This window comes from Podarcis muralis, chromosome 6, assembly GCF_964188315.1.
Source record: "Podarcis muralis chromosome 6, rPodMur119.hap1.1, whole genome shotgun sequence".
Lineage (NCBI taxonomy): Eukaryota > Metazoa > Chordata > Lepidosauria > Squamata > Lacertidae > Podarcis > Podarcis muralis.
This window is the reverse complement of record NC_135660.1, coordinates 34,281,518-34,306,630: the sequence shown is the minus strand read 5'-3', so window position 1 is coordinate 34,306,630 and position 25,113 is coordinate 34,281,518. Positions and strand designations below refer to the sequence as shown.

The window sequence follows — 25,113 nt, the reverse complement described above, 5'->3', positions numbered from 1 at the left end:
GAACTAATGTGATTTGGAAATAACGTGATTTGATTGGCCTGTTAATAAAAATTATATTTTTTAAAAAAAGGAAGAGAAAGGGAGGTTGTCAGAGGAGGAAGGGGGTAGTACTTTTATGGCGTGTTGGGAAAAGATTTAGGGAAGGATCAGAAGAAAGCAATTGGATGAGTTTGGGACATGACAAGGAGAATAAAGGGAGTGGGTCTCAAATTGGATCAAAATTAAAGCAGAAGCAAAGACAACTCTTGTCTTCTTGGCCATGAAAGAGTGGTAAAGGGTTTAAAGTGGTGCCAGCCAGGAAAAGTCTAAAGGCTTTAGAAATTGCTTCTTAAAAAACATCATTCTGTTTCTAGGTGAGTAGGGGATTAATGTAATCTTTTGGGCTCTACTGGAAGGAGCCTCAGGCCATTGACACTACTTGATTAATAATTGTGGGAAGGAGTGCATAGGAAGGAGTGCCCTGTGCAGAAGATAATATCTTGCCTTAACACTTCCAGATTGAGTCAGATGCTGTTCTGTTTGTTTTAAAGCCACAAGTGATAAGGGGAGATAGCAGAGATTTACAGTAAAGGAAACAATAGGTTTACCAGAAAGTGTTGCAACTCAGTTTACTTCAACGGGCATGATGAGCTTCCTGCAATGGGGTCTGTTGACCAAAATCCCCTTTTCAGGCACAGACTACCATAGAATAAGCAGAGGAGTGGGGTAGGCTTGCTTTGTAACAAGCTCATTTCCCAGTAAGGATGATCCAGAATATAGGCCCTAGTAGAAAAATTGAAATCTAATCCAATTGTTTAATAACCCTAAATTGCTGATCGGTGGTTTACACAGGCATTCCCCTGTGTTTTAACGGGGCTGTTCCACTGCACATTTTAATAACGGTCATTTGTATTTTAATGTTTTAATGGGACAGTTTTATTGTGCACTTTAATTATGGTGTGTTTCTGATGACACTGTATCTTAACAAAGATGTTCAATTGGGGTTTTTTTTTATGCTTTGTAAATCATTTAGAGGCCACGTGGGGATTAAGGAGTATATAAATTATTAAAATAAGAACAGTTCTCCTGTTGTAAACAAAAATCTGCCCTTTTCCCCTTATGGGTTATCCAAGAGCCCATATAGAGTCCTTACATAGTTCCCTATTGGTAGGAGAAAATAACAGAGGCCAACCAGAGAATATTGAGAAGCAAAGCAGCTAGTAAGTTTGATCTTTATTGATCTGTTGCAACAGGGTGCTCCCCTCACCCGCAGGAAAGGAGAAAGAACCCAGAACAATGGCGTGCAAGGCCTTATATGGACTTTTGAAATTGCCACCCTGTAGATCAAGACCACCCCCAGAAACATCATACATACATCACAGAAGGGGTGTAACCTAAGACCACCCCCCAGATACATCATACCTACATCACAGAAAAGGGGGTCTAAAACAGAAATTTGAATGTTGTTTTTCTCCTGTCCTTGTTTATCTCCTGTCTGGCAGGTTACTTGATTGGATTGCCTGGGGAGCCTGGGCAGTCTTTTGTAATGATAAATACTTAGTTCCTGGGCCAGGTCACAGGCTCACACCCTATTCAAACACAGACATGCCCTTAAGACAGGATTTGTGAAGGAAAAGACAATGGGGAGGCTTTTCCATTTTCCTTTGACCTTGCAGAGAAAACATTTGGTCAGTTTGGGAATCAAAATGGTTCCAGGTCAGTCTTCCTGTGTTGATCTATGTAAGTGGTTGGTTGGTACACTTATGAACATTTAACATATATCTAAGACCTCAAAATTCCTATCACACTTACATGGATTTTGAGCTTGACGGTGAAAAGAACTTGCAGGTGCCTTTTGCAAGGCTTTGTGAGTTGGCTACCTGTGTATAACCCACCTTAATGGTCATGAAAAAGTTGGGAGATGGTGGGAGGCTGTGCCATCAAGAGCATATGATGTGGAGGAGAGACTGGTCTCGTTCGCATGTCACGGTAAACCATGTTTTATGGATTACTGCGAAAGAGATTGTTCCCACTTTGCTTCTCCTATCAGGTGAGCTGAAGCGACAAGCCATGAGGTTTGTGAACCCTGGATTGTCACTAGTTTGTCCTGAAGCAAAACAAACCTTAGCTTCAGATCATGGTTTGTTTCCCATGATCATGCATTTGCATGTTACAACAGGCCAAGCTTTGGCGTGTCAGTGCTGCTTGCGCTAGTAGATGATCCATGGGCTCCCAATTCTATGATATGAAAGCCATTGACCATTGTGTGCAAAGAAGGCCACTGTCTGGAGAATATAGGTGCCTGGTGCCTGCTGCAATCAAAGATGTGCAGAGGATATTTTCTGTACAGAAGGCGTTTTTGAATTCATTTTTTCACTATAGATGTTTTGGATAACAGGAAATGCAGCTCAAATAAACTTGAGCATCAGGCTTTTAAACTGTAGAAAATTAACAAATTGTTATATATATATATATATGATCCATGATAATCTTGTTTGGCTCAGTAGTGAGGATGATATCTAGGAAAGGGATGTGTGAATTTTTGATGCTGCTATTGCACTGCATTTCATAGTTGGGTGAACAGAGCTGACCTTGTTTTTAAATTGCTCCAAGCATTCTTTGCCACTGGGCCAGATGTAGTGCCACATGTGCACTACCTCATGGTCTTTAGCCTGATTTGAGAATAATTCAAGAGAATGTGTGGCTAGGTCATTTAACCCTACTGCATGACTAGTTCTGTCTAGATTTGGAGCCACTGTTTTCACCGATCCTGCCCTGGTTATCAAGATCATTGCCCTTGGTTTCAAAAGGAACTGCAGCTTAAAAGTTGCAGTTCTCATGCAACAGTGTCCTGCAACAGTCAGTGACATTTGGCACCAGTAAAGCCTTGCAGTCTGACCTCCCTGTGCTTTTCAAAGTGGCAACATGTATTAATCACCACCTCTTTTGCCATTCCCAGCTTATTACTGTAGAAGAACAGAAGTTTGTTACAGATCCGCAGTATAATTCCGGAATCTTAATTGTGTGGGATCCAGCACCATATCACTCAGGTATCCACGAGGTACGTTTGAGCTATGTGCATATTAAAATAATTGCCTGGAATTGCAGTGGATTCTGGGAGAAGGTTGTGGTCATCCTGGAAATGCATGGTTCTGTGGTTGTAAAGACTAGTACAGGGGAAGGCAACCTAAGGCCCGTGGGCCGGATATGGCCCAATCACCTTCTCAATCCGGCCCACGGACAGTCTGGGAATCAGCGTGTCTTTACATGAGTAGAATGTGTGCTTTTATTTAAAATGCATCTCTGGGTTATTTGTGGGGCATAGGAATCCGTTCATTTCCCCCAAAAAAATATAGTCCGGCCCACCACATGGTCTGAGGGCCCACGGCTGAAAAACGTTGCTGACTCCTTCTCTAGTATCTCCTCACACCTGACACCAGAAGCACCAGGTACCTGAAATCAGCCTAATCCTCAAATCAAAACACTTTGATGCTCCATGTACAATTCGGCTTAGGGCAGCTATTGAATTATTGCCTACAAAGAAAACCAAAGGATAAAAGCACATCCCTTTAATTATTTCCACAACCCCCCAAAAAATCAATTTAAAAACAAACAACCCCTGGATCTATTTCTCTGCAGTTCAGCAAGCTTCTTGTCTAGCAGCATCTCTCTCATGTCTACAATTTTCAAGCCAATTGCCCACAAAACACTTGAGATTTAAGTGATGCACCTCAGAGCTGCAAAGGCAGCCCTCACGGAACCACTGCAGCTGTTCTTCTGAAATTCGGCACGGTTCTGCTTGGTGTGGGGACATGAATTTTTTTTTGAGAACATCTCTGAATCAGGCTTCTCTGTTTGGAGACAGTTTTGCTAGTATTCGTAGAAGAGCCACAATTCTTTTTTGCTTTTGGTTTCAGTGGTACCAAAAACCGGACTACAATTTCTTTAAAAGCTACAAGAACTATCGGAAAAGGCACCCGGAACAACCTTTTTATATCCTGAATCCCCACATGCAGTGGCAGCTCTGGGATATCCTTCAAGAAAACTCACCAGAGGATATTCAGCCAAATCCTCCATCTTCAGGGATGCTTGGTACGTTGTTTTCAGGACAAGTCCTGGGTTTCTTCCCTGGACTGTGAGTGGGTGTTACCTATCTTTTCATATAACAGTGAACTTGGCCAGTTGAGTGCCTATCAATAAGAGAAGGGTTTCTACATACTTGGGGAGCTCAGTTTGCAGAAGTATATAGATTTGTAAATTCAAGGAAAAGCAGCCAAAACGGCCAGGTAAGAACCTCTGAGCTAACAAAACGTTGGTGGCAGTTGAGCCGAGGGAGTAAAAAAGGGATGCACAAATTCAGTAGAATCAAGTCTCTGGCTGAGAGCAGCTGAGACATGGAAGAGAAAAAAGAGGTCAATCCATTGCTCTCATTTATCCCTTTCCTCATAAAATAGACTGCTAGATTTCTTAACAAATGCTCATTCTACAACTTCAGTCTATCCCTGGCCTCTGTTATAAGGTGCTGCCACCCCTCTTGCCTCCCTCAAAACACACTTGTTTAGTGAAGCCTTTGACATCACCCTTTAGCATACCTTACTGCTGGGGTAGTCGTCCTGGTGCCCCCAGATGTTGTTGGTTCCAATTCTCATCAGGCCCAACTGGTTTGGCCACCAACATCTGGAGGACACTATATTGAGCAAACATGTTATTCTCCTGTTGGCACTTGTCTCCATCTTTTGACTGCAAACCAAGGATGGGTGATATGGGTGTTCCTCCAGATGTTGTTGGATTCCAATTCCTACCAAGCCCTGCCAGCATGCCCAGTGGTTAGAAGGGTGGGAGATGTGCTGTGTCATCTGGAGGTTGACACAGGTTCTTCTTCCTTAGTGTAAACACTCTTGGGTCAAGGATCTGCCTCTTGTACTTGCACAATGCACAGAGGGAATTATTATCTTCTTCTTCTTCTTCTTCTTCTTCTTCTTCTTCTTCTTCTTCTTCTTCTTCTTCTTCAGCTAACAGTTAGTGTTTGGCACATAGCTTGAGCTGCTTCCACCACAGGAAAGAGGCTGGTTTTTTCTGGATGAAGCATTCTTTTCTTTTTACACAGGTACACACACACACACACACACACACACACACACACCTTACTTGTAGCTAAATAACTATAACAAAATGATAATTCCATTACCACCCCATGCCATTTCCTACCCCCCACACTCCTAAGTATTACTGTATTTACTCTACTCTAATGCACACTTTCTGGGGGCCAAATTACGTTGCGAAAATTAAGGTGCAAGTTAGATTCAATGGCGCAATGTTGTTGTTTAGTCGTTTAGTCGTGTCCGACTCTTCGTGACCCCATGGACCAGAGCCTGCCAGGCAATAGACGGCGCAATAGACTCGAGTAACTACGGTAGTCGGTGTGTGTTTTTAACTCTCGCCACAAGATGGCACTATTGCATAGTAAGATTCTGACACAAAAGAGGACGTGTTTCCAGCTGAATTCTGTTGCTGTGCTTGAATTGATAAGGCGCAAATATTGCCGTGTCTTGCTGTGCAGTGAGATCCTGTGGCTGGCAAAGACAGCGGGGCTCTTCAGGGAAGCCCTACTTGACTCAAACATATTCCATGCTTGTGCAGAAAAGGGGAGGGGTATGATTTGCCTCTGAGGACGTCCACAAAGCATGACTGGATGCTGCCCTCATTAGCAGAGCAAATTCAGAAAAGTTGTTAGTGAACACTTCCCTACAGCATGTTCCACATGACAGCTTTGTGAAGCTTCTCTTCTGCCTCGGGATAAAAATAATCTGTTTTTTCACTGTTAAGCGTCAGAACGGCACCTTTTCCAGTAATGCGTTATGAATATAAATCATAAATGGCTTTGAGGAATTGTGGGAAATAAATCTGCCAGAAACTGCTGTTCACGGAAGCCCATGGTACAGATTGTATCGTCATCCTCAGCAGCATCATTTTATAGTGCTAACAGTATGCATGGCAATTTGCAAATGACAAGAGGAGAGGATCCCACCCGAATGGAACTTTGCAATCAGAAATTTGACACAAGGAAAACCGAGAAAGGCAAAGAGGCATGTGTGTGTGTTGTGTGTAAACAGTGAAAGAACATGCAGTTGCATGTGCTTGGGCTTAGTTAGAGGTTCACTCCAATCATTATTATTAAAAGTAATTTATTAATTGTCTTCTAAGCCACTGTCTCAAGCTGATTTACACATAAAATAATTAAAAACTGTTAAAAACACAACACAACAAATATGTTTAAAGCAAGACTAAAAACCCTCACAAATGGACACTTGTGATATAGTCCCGTTGATCCAATTGGGAAAACTTGCCAGAACAAAAATATCTTCAACTATTTCCACAACACCCCCCCCCCAAAAAAGTGTAAATAGTCAAGTCATATCTTGATAGGAATGCTATTTTCCAGGACAGGGGCAGCCACACTAAAAACCCTGCTCTGAGCTATTGCAGAGTGAGCGCCTGCTATTTTTGAAACTTGTGGGAGATCTCTCCTGCAAACCACAGTAATCTACTGAGTATGTAACAGATAGGGTGGTCTCTCGAGTAACCTGGTCCCAAACTAGCCTGGCAGCAAATTGGTTGCCAGTACAAATCCCCAAAGAAAGCTGGCCGCCGTCTTCTGCACCAGCTGCCCCCTCCAGATCAACTCCAAGGGTAGCCCCACACACAGCATGTTGCAGTAATCCAACTGTGAGAGGTTAGCAGTGCATGGAGAACTGTGGTCCAGCTGTCCCAACCCAGGAATGGCCGTAGCTGTCTTATCAACCAGTGTTGATCTCAGGTGCAGGAAATGTGGGCGTAGTCACACAAAATGGCCACTCACTGGGCCTGGTAAGTTGAAGGTTCCCCACCACTGTTTGAGGAAAGGAACTTTCCTCCTCTGGCCATTAGTCAACCTCAATGGAAATGCTTCAGCTAGGCAGATGAAAAGCAGTGCCAATGGTTGTGTTTGATTTACCAACATTGTGATAAGTCATGAGTATGCAGCTGACCTTTCCGTCTCCAAAGACCCCCGTCCCCCTGCCCTGAGCATCTTGGGGCTCTCAGCAAAGTCTTGCGATGTGGAGGGAGGGAGGAATAGAGGAGGGAGCTAGGGCAGAGGAAGATTGTATGAATGCCTCCCCCCACTCAGACTCCTCCTGATTTCCGCCTCACACTCAAAACTGCTCACGCCACAGGATTTTTACGAGGGCCAAAGGACAACAGCTGTCTGGGGAGAGGAGTGGGGAGGGAATACCCCCTGCACAAGTTCAGCACATGATACAGCCAGCTTCATTCATATTGTGGTGTGTTGTTTTTATGTACAGGCCTCTGAGTGAGAAAACCTGGTGATTGTGGCTCATTAAGAGAATGTCTATCACTACACATACCTGTGGGGAGTTTTGTACAGCTAAGGGGAAAGGCCACTAGATGGCAGCACAGCTCCGGTTTGGGAATAAAAATAGTACAAGCAATTCCACTTCCGCTTTATGTTACCATTTGCTCTCATCCTGTTTCCAACATGCAGCAGAGAAATGACTTCTATCCATATTCCAGTGCAATCTTAGCCATAGAACAGTGTTCAGTTACAGCAATCGGGGGCGGAGAAGAGGCCATCTTCAACAATACCTATCAGGCCAGGGGGATCTGTAGCCTTCTGGATTCCCATTATTCCTCACCACTGGCCATGCTACTTGGGCAGGATGGTGGTTGGAATCTAACAACATCTGGATTGCCACAGCTTCCCCATCCCTACTGTAGAGCCTTTAACTCCTTTTGTCTAGGTTTCTGGGCAAAATAAAACATCAGGAGGACCTCCTTTCTTCCCTCTGTATTACTGTGGATTTCTCTCTCTCTCTCTCTCTCTCTCTCTCTCTCTCACACACACACACACACACACACACACGCCTCATGATTTTTAAACCTGCCTCCAGGTCACCCACTCTGCTGTGTCTTTTTATGGATCCTTTGTCTCTCTCCCCTCCCTTTCTAGGCATTGCTCTCATGATGAACTTCTGCGACGAAGTGGATGTTTACGAGTTTCTCCCTTCCAAAAGGCAGACAGACGTTTGCCATTATTACCAGAAGTTCTTTGACCAAGCCTGCACTATGGGCGCCTACCACCCGCTGCTCTTTGAGAAAAATATGGTGAAGCACCTTAATCGAGGCACAGATGAAGACATTTACACTCACGGGAAAGTCACTCTAACTGGCTTGAGGAATGTGCAGTGTTAGACCTGTGAATCCCCTCTTCTGGGCTTGGAAAAGCCCTTCTTGAATCACAAGGCACTTTTTAATTTTTAATTTTTTAAAAAGAAATTCTAAAGGTGGGCAAGCTGTTCACAATTAACAATTCTTCCATTCAGTACGCCTTAATTTGTGACTACAGGGTGGGTTGTTTCTACTAAAAAGCAGGCACAAGAAAGCTCTAGCTGAGGCCTCCAGTGTTTAGGAACATCTTCATGTTTCATTGCTCTGTCTCAGAAGACTCCAGTCCTTAACTCAGGAACACATAAAATCAGGGCTGTGAATTAAAGTTAGTTTTGGACTGAGAATTCTGCATTTCTGCAAATCTGTTTCTCTCGCCGCCGCCACCCACACCCTCATTTGACGAGTTTCTATCTCTCAAGGTGGGAGGATAGATTGTGTGCACACAATCGATGCAAAATGAATTTAGAAAGTAGGGATGTGGAATATGTCCAGTGATTAGGAGTCAGGGCACCTGTGACTATCAAGCTCTTAGCAGTGTCTGCTCTTGGTTGTTGGATGCCAAGGCAAAACCTCAATGAAGCTTGCTCCCAGGTAAGTTGGCATAAGAATGCTGCCATAGTTCTCCCCCTCCCCCCCCAAAAAAAATCTCTAAATACATTATCTGATGTAGCATTTCAAAATGTTCCAGAGAAGTCTTTGGGGAAGGGCAAGGCACCAGAAGTCAACTGCTGAACCGTCACAGTGACAGAAGGTTCAGACTAATGAGCGAGTTTTGAGGCCAAGGCTTTATAGGCCTGGGTGAGGCCTAGGTGCAAAGCTTAGCCAGGTTTTCAGCAGTGGTCTGAACAGCACAGGACACCAGGTCTTGACCCTTGGGTCCCTCTGACACCTTAACTCTGTCATAGCTAAGAGCCCTTCGTAAGACACACAGAAGTAGAGAAAGTGTGAAGGAAGCAAATGCACAAATTGGTTTCATTTGCTTCATTTACCCTGGTTGCAGAGTTCCGCTTTTCTGGGCATGGAAATTTGAAGTTGCTTTTCCAGCGTAGAGTCTATTCTGAGCCTGCATGTAGCTAAGTAGACCTGAGGATTCCTCTTTCTTCACTATCCCATGCCTGGGCTAAAAACCACACATTCTACAAATCCGTGTCAAAACATGTAAAAGTTGTGTGGTTAGGAATACATTTGAGCTACTTTTAGTGGGTTGTGTATTTTATTCCCTCTGCAATTTTTTGAGTGTTGTGGTTACAGAAGGGATATTGTGGGTATCCAAGACATCCCTGCCCATGGAAATTAAGAGAGTATCTCTGTTGTACTGTGAACAGACACCTGCAAGACACTGAACAGTCATGTCGGCTGGATGCTGGAGATGCTATAAAGTGCCAAACTCTGTCGAGTGCTTATGATATATTAATAGCACTTCATATGTTGGTCAGATGAACTCAATGTGGTACGCAGGGGAAAGAGTTTGCTCCTAAGTGTATCTATCCACTCCTGACGTCCCTGAAGACAGAGCCAAGAAAAAGTTACCAAGGGAATTGTTTTCCTATGTCTTTCCACAGCAAAGATGCTCTTGAACCAATCTACTAGTTTTATTTTTAAAATACTAATTTAATATAATTTCTCCCCAGGCTTGTCTTTCCGCAGCAAAAGAGTATCCAAAATTTACAGCTACCTATTTCAGAAAACCTGGCAATTGCAATGACAGAGTTATAGCCATGCCAGAGGACTAAGGGCTAGCTAAGTTGCTGTTTGGAAGTGTGCCATTCCAGCTCTAGTTGATTTTGGGTGGCATAATACCCCATGCCTGTGACTGGAAATTAACCCTTGACAGATATGCCACCATGTGCGTTGGGGAGGTAAAATCTTAAAAGCCATGGCAGCCTTGTTATTTTATGCAAATATGTGAATCCACATGAAGATGCCATTTAATCTTGAGCCTGCAGTACACTGCAAGTGTAACAGCTAGGATGCTGCTGGATTCAGATGTGATTGATAAAAGATAATACCTCCTGCCGCCACCTCTAATACAGCAAAAAGTCATGTCATTTAAAACCAGCTGGGTAAAGTCCTGCCGTTGATTAGAGCTGTTTCTATTTTCTTTAATCAGGTTAAATTTTACATTTGGCCATTGCATTCAAGATACAATCAGTTTCATCATCAAGGGTCTGTTGCTTAGATAACTTTACTTCGTTGCCTCTTCTCCCATCTTTTACGATGTCCCATACTTTTCTTCCTCCTGACTTCCTTTTTCTTTCAGTGCTCTTCATCTCTTCCAGTCCCTGGAGAGTTCTCAGTAGGGTTGGACCTTTGTCTCTGACTTTTCTCATTCCACTGTCACTTTCTGGCTACTCTCATTCAGTCAAAAGTCTTTGGCTGCCTCCATTGTGCTGATAACTCCCCAATCTGCTTTTCTGATCTGATCTCCCCCTCCAAACCTCATCTAACCTGTAGATGTCTGGGCACAAAGGTGACAAGCCTTGTTCCAGTTTCTCTGCTGGAATTCTGCCTCACATCCCCCAAGACCAGTGAATGGTGACCTTGGTGTTTACTTTTTCAATACAATCCTCTTTGCTCTAGGATTTGACATGAATGGGAACTTTGTTCCTAAGCCTAATTGCCACCCGAGGGGGGCAGTTTGTGGGGGCAGGTGGGAGGGTTTAGGGGGGGAAATGGGTCCCATTTGCACTTGAACAACAGTTCACAGGACTGGAGAAAGAGAAGGGGGAGGATGATAACTTGAGAAGGGAAAAAACGGTGCAAGAGAGCAGGGAAGGTTTCAGAGGCTGTGTGAAAGGGAGGGCAGGTGTGGATATGAGAGAACAGTGTGTGTATATTTGTGTGAGTGGGGTATGTATTTGGTATTGGCCCCCTCCACCTCTGGCATGCACCCCACAAAAGTTTCTCTGTGAGGAAATGTGGCCCTCAGACTGAAAATATTTCACCACTACTTGTTCCTTCTCAGCATCAGCATGCCCTCCCCCCCTTTTTTTTGCACCCACTACTAGACCTCTTTTCCATATCTAGTAGTAACCTTGTAATTGCTGTGAAAATGAACCTTTTTTAAGGGGTGGGTCCTCATTTTCAATGCCTCTCTTAAAACCGCCATGATTCCTTATAGCCAGTGCTATTTTTCTAGAAAAAGAGGTGCTGGAACTCACCATGAATGCCTCCCTTGTTCTCTTAGAATAGCAATGGCGCCCACCTGAGAAGTGCCAGAACTGAGTTCTGGTGAGTTCCGGCTGAAAAAAGCCCTGCTTTTTGCTATGATCAAATTCTCCTCAGCCTCTGTATTGGCTCCGTCTGAAGGCCCTGGTACTTATTTGAAAGCTATTTGCTGCTTCTCAAAGCATATATCATGCATAAGAATGTACACCAAGTGAATTCATGATATGTGGTATCTGAATATCAGAGAGGAACAGTTGAGGTTTGGTTCAATGCATGTACACACACATACTGCTTCAGCTTTCTGAACAATGCCTGGCAGACCAAGGATAGTCACAATTTAGTAGCAACAACAGTAGAAGACTCTACCTGGACAGAGATATTGAGTGGCTTTCCATTAATCTCAGATGATTCAGCAGCAAGATAGAAGCCACCTTATTAGAAGCACTGTTTAAAGAAGCCAGTTTTGAGTATCTGCATAATGTGACTCTCCCTTATTTTGCTGACCATGTGAAGGAAATAATGTGACTTGATCATAACACTGTAAATTTGACTAACCCCCCTCAAGTCAATTTCTGAATCCCACGCTCCAAATTCAGGCTTGTACTGAAAATAACATTCTCTATTTAAATGTGGCTCCACACACACACAAAAAGGCATTTGGAATAACTACTTTACTCCCAAGGTTGTGTTTGCTAGTTTTATATACATGTATAGACTACTTTTCTCAAGAAATGTTTGCTTTTTTTCCAATGTGAAATGAAAACACAGAACCTCGTCTATGTGATTTGTCAACAATGATCTTTGAAATCGATTGAAATAATTCTGAAGGACCCAAAGATGTAAAATTTGTAATAAAGATTTTGTAAAGTGATTGTACTTCATGCCAACTCATTTAATCATTCAGTATTCATTGTTGTTGTTTTTCTCTTTTCCAATTCCATCAATCTGATTGTTTTAGTCACACAGATGGCAATAGACCAGGAATGGGGAACTGAGGCCCAAATGCGGCCCACCAGGCCTCTCTTCCTGCCACACCCCCTCCTCACCCACCCCCATTACTCGACCTCCTTTGCATCCTTCTTGAGAGCTTTTGCCTGGCTGGAATGCCTCTTTCTTCCCTGTATGAAGAACAGAGGGGAATATAAGTATGTGCAGAAACTAGCCTAATATACAAGGGTAAAAATGAGTTACTCCACCCACTTTTGCCTCTGGCTCTGACCACAACTGGCATGTGGCCCCTAAAAGTTTGCCAAGAAAGCAATGTGACCCTCAGGCTGGAAGAAACCCCCCACCCCTGCAGCAGATGCTTAGGACCCCAATCTTGATCCATTTTTTGCATTCAGCCAGTTCCCTGAATAAATTCTTTCCAAAGCAGATCAGTTTGAACCCTTTAAACACATCCTATAGCGCTTACATTAGTTGCGGAGATTTTCAGTATTGGTGCTGAAGTTACTTGAGGGTCACGTTTGGATGGATCTAACCAACAAGCATGCCGTACTCTTATTTTAAATCACCTTTGTCCTTTGATGCCCTGTGACTCATTTCATACTTCTGTCAGGAGTTCAGCCTACACTCGAGTAGGACCCTGGTAGAGACACATGCCCGACTGGCATGTTCCTTCCCTCCTGGTCGACCGTTCAGGAGCTTCAAAAGCTTTCTTCTGCCTGAACATCACAGCGACCGATGCCAACTGACACCGGCACACTTAGGGATCCGCAGAGTTTGCACAGCTGCGTAACAGAACCCCATCAACTCAGCATTTTGGCTAATCTACTTTATTTACATATAAACACACACTGAGCACTGCAACATGGCTCCCTTTCTCTCTAGCATCGGACAGCAAAGAGAAAAAGAACAAAGGACAATAGTCCCACTTCTCGGAACACAGTAACATAAACATCCTGTCTCCATCACATCCCAATCTGTGGAGTCAAAACATATACCATCATGTGATAGACATGACTGCAATCATGGAGCAGGAATTCTAACATCTTCCTGTAAATATGCACGCACTTCTGGAATTGTAGAGGAACACCCAAAACACCCACAAAATTTTAATATACTTGTCAGAAAGGAAGGAAGCCTTGAGGTAGGCTTGAATTACTAGCTCCTGGGTTGTGAAAGAGGTTGGCTTAAGCTTCTGCTACAAACAGATGAGTAGCTAAAACTGCAAGGCACCTTCATAGAACCATACATATAATTTGTAGGGTTATTCATGCTTTATTCTCTATTAAGAAAAGTGGTAATCCCCAAACAGAAACCAGGAAATCCTGGAATAAATGGGTGGTAGTCAACTATGTTTTACTCAGAATGGACCTAACTTACTCATGTTAATTACCGGTAATTTCAGTGGGTGTACTCAAACTTAATTGATTACAACCCCCGGCACTGCCAGCCAGTGAGCCAGGACTCTGCCTTGGGAAACGTAAAGGAAACTCAGTCCAGATTTGCCTCCTCTATAATCCTGGCCTGCATATTCCTCTGTAGCTGGGCCTAAGGCTAGTGGTGCAGATTGGGCTCCGATCAGGTGGTTAGAAGGGGTCTGATTTGGGAGGCAAAGACCACCAGGGGCCCAGGACTTTTAGCTTTGTTTTTGTTTTTTTAAAGAAAGTTTATGGATGCTCTGGTTCAAGAGAGAAATGTCAAAAGGTAAGGTCCCTCCAAGCTGTAATTTCTGTTTTCAGAGCTAGACTGGCTGGTAGTCCCATCCTTACCTCACAGGGTTTTAACCAGTGAGTGAAGATAGAGCTGTGATTGGCAAATGACCTTTTAGGGTTTTACACAACAGCTGTGAATTCCTAGAGCTTTCTCTTTCTACCTCTATCTTCTGCCCTCAAATTTAAATGAAGCTTATTATCAAACCTTGGAGTGTTTATCATATATTCTGCTTTTTCCAGCTGGCTTAAATAACAGCAAACTCCCTCCTACAATTATGTAAAGACCGTGGCAATCCCTTTCAAATTAGAAAATACTGTGCTGCTCAGGAGCATAAAAATCTATTATTCTACAAGTATGGACTACACCATTGTTTAAATGGCACAAAAACTACCATGTATTTGTGAAATTACATCTCTCTACAGCTCTAGAAAAGTTTGTCCTCTTCCATTTGTGCTGGTCAAATACCATAATTGTCTGAAAGCATGCAAAAGCTGCATTCTGATGTATTTCAAGATCCTCTTTATCTTTTGATAATGTGATCTTTTCAAGCTATGACTATTCATGGCTTTCAGTAAAAGAGAACATAAATAATGTTCTGTCTAGCAATTCCACTTGTGAGGTGGAAATTCAATAGACCAGTTATGAGACAGGAATTGGAAACAAATCTTAGGATTCATCAATATTTAAATTGTGATTGTGTTCTCCAAGGGCAGATAAAAAATGCCATCATTCAGCCATGCATGCAAGAGGAGAAAGGCAGGCATACTGAATTTCTACTAGAGTCTTGTAGTCTGCTGCAGAGTATGTTTAAACATAACAATCTCAGACTAATAAACCCATGTTTTTTATGGTAAAGGAGCCCTGTTCCTATTTGTTCCCTCACATACACTCCATCCCACACTCAGCTCCAATGCTAAGATCACGGTGCACCACAGTTCCCTATTACTTTTGAAGTAGGAAACTATGGTTCAATCCAACCTACTAACAAGGACACGAAAAGGGAAGTAGGAAATCCCACAAGAGCTCCTCCTCCCTAGCAGTAAAGATGCAGTAATCAATTAAATAGCTAACAGTTTGCTTCCTTTTCATGACATAAAAAAACCTGCCTGAGGTAGCTGTATCACTCTACCTAATGGCAGGCTGGCAAGTAGGCAGAGATTAAACCATAGTTTCCCAGTTCAAATATCTGTGATCTCGGTGCCAAAGTCAGGGGAAAGGGTGCATGGTTCATTGCTGGGTCTATAAACCACATCTTATCAGCCCATTACTTTGATGTATGAATCAGACCTATGTGTGTGCAAATTTGTGAAATTTATGAAAGCTGCAGCATTACAAAGGAAGGAACATTCATTCTTTGGCAACTGGGGGATGCACTATGAAAGAAAATGTGATTTTAGAGTAAGTTTCTTACTAGCCAGCTTCCATTACCTATCATTTATCTACTGTAAAGCAGCATTTGGAGAGGGTGATCTGCAGGGGGAAAGTGACAGATAGAAGATATGTTTAATTCCTCTTAAATTGGGCAACTCCCCATTCAGCCATTCCCCACCCCATCTGAAGTTCTAGACTTGTGTTTCCATCGCACATCACAAATGTGTGTTCTGCCAGTGGTGGTTCTACAGTAACATTCAGAACTACTCTCAATATGGAAAATTCATTTGAATGTCATTGGAGAACTTCAATTGGCCCTGGCCATCATGGCCAATGGCCAGGGATGGTGAGAGTTGATGTCCCACAATGTACTATGATTACTGATTCCTGCATTTGGAGAAATTTCTTGCCACACAGCTTTCAGCCACACAAACATGGAAATAACTGGATGCATCTCTAGGGCTCACATCCAAGCAACATTAGGCCCGTTCCAGGTAAAAATAAATGCAGTTCACTAAATTCCATTTTATGTTCAATAATATATTATATCTCTTTTGGTTTAGTGGAACTCTTAGTGGTGTGGGTTTCATCAAACGTCACAATTAAGCAAGGCTACTTGAAACTTTTTTCAGCCAAATCCATTAAAGCAAAGATAGGAAATCTGAAAGCTGTATTGGACAGCTCAGTTTGGTCTCCAGCCAGCTCTGTTTTTTATTATCATAACTGGCCTTGTGGTCACTGCCTTCTTAGTGGTCAGACAAGGAGGCAAGATGATTCCGCCGGTGGATGTTTCCCCTTTGAGCAAGTTCGGCAGGCATTCAGTGCTCATGGGGATAGTCCATGGAAAGAAAATATATGACCATAGAAAGCCTATTGCTGAGGAGGAAAATAGAATAGCAGCAGAGGAGAAAAAGAAGTGTGAGGAAATGGAACGAATTGCAAGAGCACTGGCAGAAGCTAACAAAGATTCAATGCTGAAATAAACCTGCTTGATCGTTTTTACCTTTTAATAGCCAATGTATGAAATTTTGAAGTAGTGTCAAACACAAACTTATTTACCTCAATAGACAGTTGCTGGGGGAAGGGGAAAAAATAACTGGCCTGACCAAAAACCCTGACTTCAAAACAGAATAATTTCTGAATCCCGAATCGAAAGAGAAACGAGACTGTATTTCTTCCCCCTCTCTCGGTGTTCCTATCCAAAATGTTTCCAAAAGGAGAATTGGATTTATCTGATGGTGTTTCCCATCAGAAATGAGCGGCCACATTATTGGGAAAATCCACATGGAGTTTGGCCTTGTGTCCAGAGGCTCCCTTGTGCTCTTTGTCATCCTTCCCCTCTAACTGCTGGAGGGGAACAGCGAACTTGACTGTTACGTCACACCCAGTTTGTGAGCTGCACATGGAGTATTTTGTTTATTTCACAAATATGGCTGGACACTATGAGTGGCAAGGTGAAAATTGTTTAAGGGGCAAAAATGAAGAAGCCTGCCCTGTGAAGAAAAGAAAGCTACATTAAGTTTCTTTCGTTGTTTAATTACTCATGCAGTAGCAGCTTGCACAATGATTTCTTCCATGTCACACTAAGCAAATTAGTAACTGGAGCCTTGTTTTACTCACTACCAAACGTTCAGGTTACCCAGAAATTTTAAAAGCAACAACTGATAACCTTCCCTTTTTTTGTTTTCTTTCCATAGAGAAACAGAGTCTCTGTGGATCTAATTAACTGTGCAGCTTAACAAGTGCAAGCCTTTCTGTAATCCCTGATTTGTTGACATATTGCTTCAGATTTGAAACAATCAGCCCAGATCATATCATTGTTCAGAGATTCATGAACTCGGTCTGGTGATGGTAGCTGCTTGATTTGCCTTTGGGGACTCTGGGATCATTGCCCTAACCCCTTTTATTGTTGCTTGATGTGCAGTCATAAACAGATGACTTCAATGTGTGTACACTGAAATGCCCTGTCCAAGCAGTACAATTAAGGGTATTTATTTTTTATTTATTTTATTTATGGGACATCTAAGCTTTCACACTTTCCCCATTACGACACGTGGGCTTGTGGGAATGAGCATGCTAGCTATGCCCTTGGTTGCCATTCAGTTATCTTCCACAGGTCAGCCTTAGGGGTCTGGAAACCCTAACTGAGACCATGGCATTAAGGAAGGGGGTTCAATTCACCGCTCCCCTGATTGCCCCCAGTCTGTCCTCAGCTAGGGATGAGCAAATATTTTCTGCTTCTCATTTTGCCCTCCCACCAGGTGGCAGGGAGAGGGCTTGAATCTCCAGATGGATGACAGCACCTTTAAATGTACATGGTACCAATTTGCAAGTGCATCATTAACGCCAGCTCTTCACAAAAGCAGTTCACATAGAGCATAGGAACACACCCTTTATGTGAATGACATGCTCTCAGTGAGTCTGGTTAATGCTTAAAATGGATAATGCTTAATGACATTCCTAGGGCCTGCCCAGATGACATCATCAGAAGTGGCTCCCAGGTTTGTGCCTTCAAATCTCAGGGCCTCAAACGCTCCTGACCCGGCAACCCTAGTTCCAATCCAATCTGCAGATGCCATTAAATAAAAAATAATAACTAAATTCAATTCACAGATCTCTTTAACAAGAAGGTGAAGGCGGGGTTAAATCACCAGTCTTTCAGTCCCTTGTCTAGGCATACCAACTCTAGGGGGCTGAGGTGTCTTCAATCCCTTCAATTTGTTTGAAGAAGGCCCAGCTCTTCCAATGTAGGTAGACGCTGCAGAGACCAGTGCGACCTAGCGGAAGGCTGCACCGGCCTGCATCAGGAGATGCTGTGGGGACTTGTGTGGCCTGGCGCAAGGTCACACTGCCCTGTGCAGTGTTGAGAGATGCAAGTGATGCCTGTGTGACATGCTCTGTGCCCCCTCAATCTTGGTGGCACCTCTGCTAAGAAGAAACACCTTGAAACTGGGGAAAGCAAGATATTTTAGGACATGTTGGGATGCACTTCCCAAAAGTGGATGTTTTATGAAAGTGAATATTTATATAAGAATGCCTCTGAATGCCAGATCTTGGAACCACAATTGGAGATAGTGTTACTGTGACCCTTCTTATGGGCTTCCCTTGGGCAACTGGTTGGCCATAGGATGCTGGAATAGATGAGCCATTGGGCTGATCCGCCAGTGCTCTTCTCATGTTCTTAAAAGGTAAATGACCCCTGATAGCTAGGTCCAGTCATGAACGACTCTGGGGTTGCGGCGCTCATCTCACTTTACTGGCCGAGGGAGCCAACGTTTGTCCGGAGACAGTTTTTCTGGATCATGTGGCCAGCATGACTAATCCGCTTCTGGCGAAACCAGAGCAGTGCACGTTCTTATGTTTCCTAATTAGACACCAATGGAGAGGCACCAAGACTGCTCACATGATTCTTTGTAATTCTAACAGAAATGTGCTACTTATGTAAACTAGGTCAGTTTCAATCAGAGACTCATGGTTGCTGTGTTTCCCACTCTTGATTTGGAGCCCTCAGAACAGGACCAGCTGACTCAATCAATTTTTTCCTTCTCCCAAAACCATTTGCAATCAAATGCTTCACAAGTGCTCACATTTCTACCTAGGGAGAGTTACAGATTTCTGCCATAGTTTTCTGGGTCATGGTGGCTCATTTTAATGGCCCGCTGGGTTTTATTATAAGAACATGCGGAACAAATGCGCAAAGCCATCATATATGTGTATCAATACTGCTTTAATTCTAAAGTTGTGATGAAACCACATGCCAGGATACAAAACTCAGCGTTTTTTGCTATGTGATTCTTGGTGACATTAGTATATGTAAGCAAATGTCTTTTCCAACTTCCCACATGTTCTTGGCTTTGATAATTTTGTACAATTGTATCTGAATTAAGATCTAATTAGGAAACCCAGCTGGCCACCAAGGACTGTCACAAAGATTGATAATAACCCCACTGAGAGATTATTGTAATTAATCAGCATATAAATGGTCAAAACAAATAAAAATATGATATATATGTAAAAAGGTCACTTAATTTTGAACTTTATTCTGAGTCTTCTGTTTTCAGTTGCAAGATTTCAGGCTCACATTCACACGTTATGCCTACTAAGGGTTTGCTACTGAGTGTAAACCCAACTTGAAGCAGCAGCCAATCACAACTCACCAGCAAAAATCACACGTTTGCAAACTCACCTTAAATTTTTAGGTGTACAATGAAAAGTTCTGAGGTATACACAAAAAAGGCAGGGTAACGTATGAAATAACCGCTAGCTTATGCTAGCATTTAAACAGGATAAAAACAGAGTAGTATCAATGGTGTCAGTCCTCTTGTGGAATAGACTTCCATTTGTGTGATGGGACTTCCCCTTCCTCTCATTCTCACCTGCCAGCCTTCTGTGTGTCCCCAAAATCTTCTCTGGAGGGTTGGGGGGTTCATCTAGAGCAGCATTGGTGGAACACAGGGAGTGGAGACGGGAAAGTCTTCAAGGGGGGGAAACTCTATTTTTCAAGAGGGAGTTAACATAAGAACATAAGGGCCTGGTGAATCAGGCCAATGGCCCACTTAGCTGAGCCTCATGTTCTCAACTTGCCACTGCTGTTGTTGTCAACAACTGGTATTCAAGTGCAGAGGCAGAGCTAATCCATCATGGCTAGAAGCCTCAATAGCCCTCTCCTGCGTTGCTGCCTTTTCACACAACCTGCCTTTGGATATACAGTGGTACCTCGGGTTAAGAACTTCATTCGTTCTGGAGGTCCGTTCTTAACCTGAAACTGTTCTTAACCTGAGGTACCACTTTAGCTAATGGGGATTCCCATTGCCACTGCGCTGCCACCGCATGATTTCTGTTCTCATCCTGAAACAAAGTTCTTAACCCGAGGTACTTTTTCTGGGTTAGCGGAGTCTGTAACCTGAAGCATCTGTAACCCGAAGTACCACTGTATTATTGTTCTTGCTAGTCTGCTCCAGTGAGGTTGAAATGATGCTTCCTCAAACATACTGTATACGTGAGTGCTTATGTTAGTGAAATCAATGTTTACGCACGACCCAGTCCCTGAACAATTATTTTCCTCAGCTGTCATTTTGTCACTTGAATGGCAATGCTAACAGACAGCCTGCAGCCCCAAAAGAGTGTGTGTGTGTGTGATCACCAAGCAAAACACCTGGGACTCTGGCATCTGAACTTGCCTACTCCATTGCCAATTTTCATGGCAGATATTTCAGACCTTTTTGCGTTTCCCATACCCGTAATGACATTATGCTGCATCATTGATGCAGACATCAGTTCTTCTATCTTCCTGGACTATTGCAGACACCACTTTCATACACCCCTAGGAGAATGGAATGTTTCTTTGTTGAGAGAGAGAGAGAGAGAGAGAGAGAGAGAGAGAGAACTAAGAAGCCAGTGGTAGACTCATACCCATCCCTAAAAGACAACACACATGATCCATGTAACTTGTGAATTTTAGCTCATTTCTGCTTGTTCTGGAATCATGTGCAACAAACTCCCAGTGTACCTCTTGCTCTAGTACAAATGGGACTGAGTGGTGACATTGGCAAGGAAGGACGGGTGTGTTCACCTCTGGTGAGAAGAAGCTGCCGCTGCTGCCACACATAGATCCAGCCCCATCATAGCTGCCAGTCACAGCACCAAGTTTGTGTTTTTTGTTTTGAAGACAGACATGCTTTGCTTTGCTATTCGAAGAGAACAGCTGCTCCCAAAGCTAAAATGCCTCTTGCTTGGCTGGATGGAAAATAAAGGGGGGCGGGCGGGTTGTAAATGTGTGCATAAACTAGTCTACTGTACACAAAGGTAAAATGTATATATTCTGTGAACTGCCCTGAGATCTTGTGACGAAGGGCGATATATAAATTTAATAAATAAATAAAAATAATGCAAACATGCATGCTGCTCTGCTCTGCCCCATTTTGCTTCTGGTGCTGTCTACCAGTGGCTTCTGGCCCTCAGAAGGGGGACTAGAAGGGAATGTGGCCCTCAGATGAGAAAAGGTTTCCCATCCCAGAGGGAGGGAAAGAGTTTGCGAACCCCAATATATATATATATATATATATATATATATATATATATATATATATATATAAAATTATATAAATAAAAGCAGCAGTTAGGGATGTGCTAGCAGGTAAGAAGCTTTGCAAATAATCCGATCTTCTTATCTTTTCAAAAAGCCAAATCAAGAATTAGAAACGATGGGTTAAAAGAAAATGACAAACGAAGGAACTGCATAAGGAAATGTCTTATGTTGGAAAATTAGGGGAAAGAGAAAGGTGGAGTGGTTTCACATGTATTTTTGAACAGATTTCTCTTCTTATTTGATGAAAAGTTCTCTTTGAGCCACAGGAGCTGTATGAGGAATCTGAAGAAAAACTCAATGAACTGGGCAAGATCCCCAAGCGAAAGGTGTCATAGGTATGCCTTTCTCATCTTCGCAAAGAAGACACAGTCTGAAGAAAATGAAGGAACGAGGTACTTTAATGTTATTTTGCACTTCTTTCTGTAGTGCTTGGTTTTCTTAAAGGCTTCTTTTTAAGTTTCGCTGTTGAAAATGGAGCCACAAAAGTCTGCCTCAGTATTAAAACAGCTTCCTGCACTGCCATGTTGCATCTGCTCATGTAGATTCCATGCAGATATTTAACTGAATTTATATGGACCTGACACCATTATCCTGTCTCGCCTCTCAACTTCCTCCATCACAGTACATACAAGTGTTTGTGTCTGAACAAGCTTTTTATGCATATTAGGCCCTGAAAGGCTCAGGTGTTTCAGGTCCTACTATGAAGCAGAAAGGGCTGCCATGCTCAATATTTTGCCTAAGACATCAAAATGCTTAAAACCAGTGCCAAGCTGTCAGCAACTAACAGTTTTCTCCAATGCATTAGTTTGATGGATGAAGGCCACAGATCACTGACTACTGCGTGCTCATCCAGTTTCAGCACCCAAAGGATAAATATTTGGCCTACTCATAAGCTTCTTCTAAAAAGCCAGTAAGAGAGCTGTTCCTATTAGACTGGATCAGGAAGTATGTGAAAGATGAAGCTGAGCAGAAACACACACAAAACAAACAGCTGGACCCTATATAGCAGAAAAGCTGTTTCAGACACATTTTGAGTTGATTGCTATGTTTGCAATGCAAGGTAAGTATATTTTTGCATGACCAGATCTGGAAGCTAATGTAAGAAAATGACCAGATCAGGTAATTAGTACATCTGCTGTCAGATGTTTACCGCTGGAGTGGGCTCTGCTGAGCAAATGTATGTTAACCATAAAGGCCTAACTCATCATATTATGAGATATGTAAGGGGCCAGTGAATGCAAACAGTTCTCCATGGTGATTTAACGTCAAACCGAATGCTGAGCAGTTGAGGGAGCAGAACTTATTTAGCCAGAATATTGAGATCTTTGTTTAAGTTAAATTTATGCCAATTAATATTTTTTAAAATCTCTTGGGGATACTTCCCAGTCTTGATTGTAGTAAAAATAAATTCATTTTGCTATGTTTTCATTTTCATACAGTTTCCTTCTGCAGGGTGTTTGGCTGTACTCAACCACAGTTAACTAGGAGGGATGAGAGGAGGTCATAATGTTGATGCCGTCATAGTTTCTGACCAATTTTAGATGATTTATACTTCTAAAATATACCTGTAGTATAAATGTGGCTCTCAGTGCTTTGGGAAAAGTTTATTTACCTGATGGAAACATCTTAGTGACAAAGAGGAACCCCTTTCTTTATGTATTGTTTATGTATGTCATGAATTTAGGACTTTATTGTTATAGTAAACCAATGACACATGTTACAATCATGATCTCAATGCATTTCCCCATTTATCTTGCATAGTTTTCCACTCCTCAGACTGTTGCAGCTTTGTCAGATAACTTGAAATTATTTGAAACGGGACCTGTAGCATTCCTGTATTCCCTCTTCACACTTCTATGAAGACTATATATTTACCGTTTAGCATCAATCGTAAATGTTGCAAGAACTTTGCATGCTGACATTTGCATTTCAGCATTTCACACATCAGTTAGAAAATATGACAAGCGAAGACTTATTGATCTGCACAGCCTTTTGTTCAGTTTTTGTTATAGAGCAGGGCCCTGGGCATTTCATACTCTGCTTGAGAGCCTCTTTTCTGAAGACTTTATTGCTAGCAACCAGTTAACTTGGGTTGATCTTCTCCCTCACCCCCACCCACATCCCTGGCTGCTGTGAGAATGTGAGGAAAGCCTGGCAGCTATTTGTCTGAGAGTTTTGGAGGGGTTTTGTTTCTTTTTCATCAGCTTCAAATGGGTGGTGTCAAATGTCTTTTCCTTATGACCCATCACAGCACATTGTTTTGCTGGTTTAGAATTTGCTTTTGTGTTTCGTTCCTAATTATTGCTGTAGCTTAAGGTCACAGAGAAGAACACTGTCTGGGCCAAGCTTCCTTTTATACAGAGTGGTGAGGAAATTCTCTGTGGCAGCTTTACCGGGAAGGAAACTTTTCAGCATTAGTGAAAGTGCTAAGACAGCGCAGCTGAGGGAGCCCCTGGGATGGAAACTTTCTTCTCACACCTAAAGTGCAAAGAGAGTTACCTCAGGAAGAGAGGAAACAATTCTGCAGGGCGAGTATTTTGTACAAGCAACTTTTTATGCACCTTCTGTGAGACGGCCTAAACCTTGTACACACCAGCAGAGAAAGCTTTTTGTGGCAAGGACATCTTTCTAAACTTAAGAATACGCTGTAATCAATATCAGCAGTAGCTGGCAGGGGTGCTTACCTGACCGGCCGCCTGTGTTATTGGGAGGGTGAGGTGGTGGCAGGTTCGTGCCGCGCAAATGCACTGGCAGAGCCAACATGGCACATCTGCTGGTGCATCTGCAGACACCCACCGCTGCCTCACTCATCCTCCTCTTCCCTCCTCTTCCTCCCAGTAAGCCACAGTGATGCTGGTAATGGAAGGTCAGATAAGCGCCACCACCCTGGTCAGCATTACTCAGCTCGGCAACCAGTCTGTGGTGTCATAAAACATAAGATTAGCACTGCTGGATTAGGCCAAAGGCCCATCTAGTCCAGCATCCTGTTGTGTGTTTAGACCTTTAAACCTCCCCCTTAAATAAATTCAGACAAGACTCAAATTTTGGTTTGGTTTTTGGCAGAATTTAGACCACAACTTTATTGATTACAGCAAGTGACTGGTTGCATCAGCTCTGGTTCGACTAGCTCCCTGCCATGCAGGTAGCGCTGACCCAGGGCACCAGCATAGGTCAGCCTAGGGTGAACACCTAGATAAGCGGAAAGCCGGGAACAAGCTATCTCCACCACCCAAATGCTCCCCTGGACTCAGGCACGGGCACAACCCCCACACAGGGGTTGACCAAACCATTGAGTCCCTGGATTCCTTTATCAGAATACCCTTCACATAGGGATGGTGAGAGCATTCTCCCATCCCTATCACCTGAACCAGAGCCTATCCGCAACCTTACAAGTTGTGACAATTTGCTACGCAACAGGTGAAACCCAAATGGCAACAGCCAATCAAGCAAATGGGGAAATTCCTGCCGTGCCCCTGTCCCAATGACAGACGACACATGACGGCATAGCAAGGTCAGGCGCGCAAGCCCTAAATATAGGGAGAGGTGGGCTGGTGTTCCAATGCACGCACCGAAAGAGGAAGCTCTGGGTCACATGCATAGGTATATATGAGAGCCAGTGTGGT

The 25,113-nt window shown here is 43.1% G+C and overlaps 1 protein-coding gene and 1 pseudogene across 4 annotated transcripts in view; both read left to right on the top strand.

Annotated features, from left to right (window-relative positions):
- The window catches only part of ST6GAL1 (ST6 beta-galactoside alpha-2,6-sialyltransferase 1), a 71,225-nt gene extending 58,976 nt beyond the window's left edge, over positions 1-12,249 (top strand). For all 4 annotated transcript variants that reach the window (XM_028730995.2, XM_028730994.2, XM_077929954.1 and 1 more), the window contains exons 5-7: positions 2,939-3,040; positions 3,897-4,071; positions 7,988-12,249. In XM_028730995.2, coding sequence (XP_028586828.2) covers positions 2,939-3,040; positions 3,897-4,071; positions 7,988-8,229 — 519 coding nt within the window. In that variant the 3' untranslated portion in view covers positions 8,230-12,249. The remainder of the gene's footprint in view (positions 1-2,938; positions 3,041-3,896; positions 4,072-7,987) is intronic.
- A 965-nt stretch (positions 12,250-13,214) lies between these two features.
- Positions 13,215-19,792, top strand: LOC144327973 (ATP synthase F(0) complex subunit e, mitochondrial pseudogene; annotated as a pseudogene).
- Positions 19,793-25,113: the final 5,321 nt, after the last annotated feature.